Here is a 3,594-nt window from a genome sequence, read left to right as displayed (position 1 = left end):
TTTTCAAAAGTCCACTTGCGACCTTGAAAACATAAGTCAACCAAGCCACATACATCCACCGCATCTCGGAAGCCTTGCATCTGCGTTTGGCTCCTCGTGCTTATGCCATCATGCTCATCGTGGCGTAGTACCTCGTTAAAATCTCCTATGCATGCCCATGGCATGTTCTGGAGCGCTGCCAGATTCTTCATTGTGTCCCATGTTCGCTGTCGGAGATGTGTTTGAGCTTCACCATACAAGCATGATAACCTCCATGGGTCACCACCAAGTTCAGAAACTTTCATGTCAATATGATACTGCGAGTAACCCAAATTCTCCATCTTTATTTCATTATTCCAATACATCACTAAACCTCCACTCGTACCAGAGGAGTCAACAGAAAAGGAGTTATCAAAACCAAGAGTACTCTTTAAGTTTTCAGACCTGCATTCGAGGGGCAAACTTTATCGTGAGTTCGCGTAGCTCTTGAACTGTCGGGCGTTGCCTATCCCGCGACAGTTCCAGCATAGCAGATTCATAGTGCTCGGTGGTCCTCCCCGGAGGAGGCCGCCGATTTTGCTTCGTTGATCTTCCCTGCTGCTATGTTTTTCTTCAGACCTGCATTGATTTGCTTCTCAGACTGCTGGATGGTCTTGGTCCTGTTGGGGTCTTGCTTCGGTGGCGGGATCATTGGGGTTGCATCACCGCTAGATTTTCCTGCCACCACCAGCTCCATACCCGTATATCCCAGCTGGCTAGTGGGTTCCACAACCTGTTGCGATGATCGCTTCTGGTTGGAATCAGAGAGCTCCATATCAGAAGCATGATGCTCCTCTAGATCCTCGGCTCCCTCCCCTGAACTTGCACCGGGCGAGCTGCCTTGGGCTTGTGGTTTTTGATTCCTGTTACGACAATGGGTGCCCCAGGAAGTAGTCGCCGGTGCTCTCAAGTTCTTGTAAGTCAGTGCCGATGGGGGATGGATGCCATCCCCGTGCTCTTGAACTCGTGACCCATCATGCCACAGACTTGGCACCAGTCTGGTAAACGTTCGTACTTTACCGCAAAGATCACCCTCTCTCCTCCGCGGATCAGCGAGATCGCTTTCTTGAGAGGGTTTCTCACATCAAGGCGAACCCTAACTCTGTAGAAGTTCCCTTCAAAGTCAAAAGAAGATGGCTCAGAATCCACGAACTCGCCAATCTTAGCCGCAAGAACCTTGACTTTCCCATGATAACCAATCGGTAGATCAATGATTCGAACCCAGATCTCAAACTTATAGAGCTCTATCTCAGTTGGCTTCGTGAATCCATCATATGGGGCAATGATAATCGGGTTTCCTCGAAAGTGCCAAGGTCCCCCTTGTGTAACTCTCTCCCAATCACCCAGGCAATTAAATTGCATCTGGAAGAGATTTTCCTCTAGGGTTTTGATTTTCACCGGTCTAGCGAGGTCCCAGGCTGTTCTCATGTTGCGGAAGAACCAATAAGCGCTAAACCCTTTGTCCATAAGGACTCTAACCAAGATCATCCAGCGGAGATCCACCTCTGCTGGGGCGTCATCTTCCTCAAAAACGACGTTATCGAGGTCATCTACCTTCAGGGCCAGCTCTTTCATCATCTCCTCCAACTTGCCCTTTCCTTTTGATCTAGAAGCCGCCGGATCGCCATGATTTGCCATGGTTTCTCGAAGCAGATAGATCAATCCCCGCGACCGGAACCCGTCCGGGAGATGTAAGCCTTCACACCCCTGCGAGTGAAGACCGAAAACCAAATGGGGCAGACGAGGCTACCCCTAGATCGGCTGGTGAACAGGTCTCCAATCCAGCAACGGGCGAAGGAAAAAGCAGGTCTCAACGATCGCCAACGGCGACGAGAGGAGAGAAACCCTAACGAGAGGGAAAGCTAGGGGGTTCATCATGTGAGGGTCGACTTTGTTGTAGTAGCTTCTCAGATGACTCAGTTGCGCGCGTGCAACCTACACCTGCTAGACCGTCTGGGCCCCTAAACACAGCCTAGCTCGGCCCCGATATACGCTCTCACCTGGACGAGTCGCCTCATGCCCTAGCCCATCCTGCATGTCACTGTCTCATTTTCTATTGATCGGATCTCGCGAGAGCAACTAATGAGCTAGTACACCCCTAAAAATACTAATGAGCTAGTATTTCTTTGGGAACTCTCGAAGGGTCAGTTTGGTGTGCCGTTCATTCACCGCCACGTGTCGTGCTGGGGATACTCCCTTCGGAGTTTTTTTTTCTGTATGTGTCTTTGACTTTTTTGGGTTTTCGGTTTTCCCTTGGTTTTGGAAAAAAATTGCGTGAAAAACTTTTTTTTCTTCCATGACAGACACGGATTTACTTCTCATGGAGGCACCGTGCCTCTCGCAAAAGAGTGGAGGTACGGATTTGCTTACGTGAGAGGCACAACCATGCCTCTTGCAAAAATAAAAATAAACGTGTTTTATTTTGTTCTTTCCACTAGAGGCACAAAATTACTTCTCATATAGGCACGGATTTGCTTTTGCAAGAGGCATAGTCGTGTCTCTCGGAAAAGGAAAAGAAAATGCATTTTCTTTTTTTTCCGCGAGAGACATGGATTTAGTTCTCGTGAAGGCATGAATTTGATTCCGCGAGAGGCATAGTCATGCATCTCACAAAATGGGAAACTGACGTGGAATTGTCACGACAGATGTCCTAGTGTGAGGACTTAGTCGTGGAGCCATCGCGATGAGGTTAGCTTAAAGGGGTTAATCAGGACAAAGGACACGAGGAGTTTATACTGGTTCAGCCCCTTATGATGAAGGTAAAAGCCTAGTCCAGTTTGTAGATGGTATTGCTAGGGTTTGGATGAGCAGGGAGCGAATACACTTGACCCGGCTCTAGATCTGTTGTTTCTTGTCCTAAGCCGCCGCTAGGTCGTCCCCTTATATACACGGGTTGACGCCCTGCAGGCTATAGAGTCCCGGCCGGCTTATACAATGTATCCGGCTCGGTGACCTTTCTTACGTGCCTTACAATACAAGTTTACATACACGGTGGTTTATATCCATGGGTCTTAAGCCGCCTTCGGGTCTAGGCCCTCTACCAAGCCTATCTATGAACCGCCATATGATCTTCGGCTTCATTGTGATGAATCATCATAGGGATGACCCGGCCCCTCCTGGGCGGGTTATACCTAATAGTTATATCCCCAACATTAGGCCCCAGGTTGATTTGAACTTGTTCATGTCAATCTTCAAGACTTAGAAAAATCCTTCCACATCTGTTGTGAAAACCTTATAACCCGCCATGACATCATCTCCAAGAATTTCAGAAACCCGCCACGATGTTATCTTTAACGGATCTTTATCTTAATGTCTTTCTGAAAATACGGGGCGTCCAATTAGCTGGATAACCATCATTTGGCCTCCTCGTCTTTTGCGCCTGCCTGTTTTTCTGTTTCCTTATAAATAGGACCATAGAGTCATCTTTCATTCTTCTCCTTCTCCTTTCTTCCTCCTCCTCGCGACGCACCGACCCCCACGAGCCTCGCCGTCGTCGACCTCCGTCTCCAACCTCAACTCCGGCCGTTGCATCGCCCTGAATAGACCAGAAAACTACGGCGCCACTTGGCTGTCCTA

The 3,594-nt window shown here is 48.7% G+C and overlaps 1 protein-coding gene across 1 annotated transcript; it reads right to left on the bottom strand.

Moving 5' to 3' along the window:
- Positions 1 to 939: 939 nt before the first annotated feature.
- LOC147958991 (uncharacterized) lies at positions 940 to 1,656 on the bottom strand. The gene has a single exon (XM_087532403.1). It carries the CDS (start codon positions 1,654 to 1,656, stop codon positions 940 to 942), a length of 717 nt encoding a protein of 238 aa, XP_087388529.1.
- Between the last annotated feature and the right edge of the window lie 1,938 nt (positions 1,657 to 3,594).

Source organism: Triticum urartu, chromosome 7A (genome assembly GCF_056163025.1).
Source record: "Triticum urartu cultivar PI428250 chromosome 7A, HENAU_Tu73, whole genome shotgun sequence".
NCBI classification, from domain to species: domain Eukaryota; kingdom Viridiplantae; phylum Streptophyta; class Magnoliopsida; order Poales; family Poaceae; genus Triticum; species Triticum urartu.
This window is presented reverse-complemented; position numbering and strand designations above follow the sequence as displayed.

Coding starts and splice junctions, on each gene's coding strand:
- LOC147958991 (XM_087532403.1), bottom strand. CDS start 1,656: ATGGCAAATCATGGCGATCCGGCGGCTTCTAGATCAAAAGGAAAGGGC.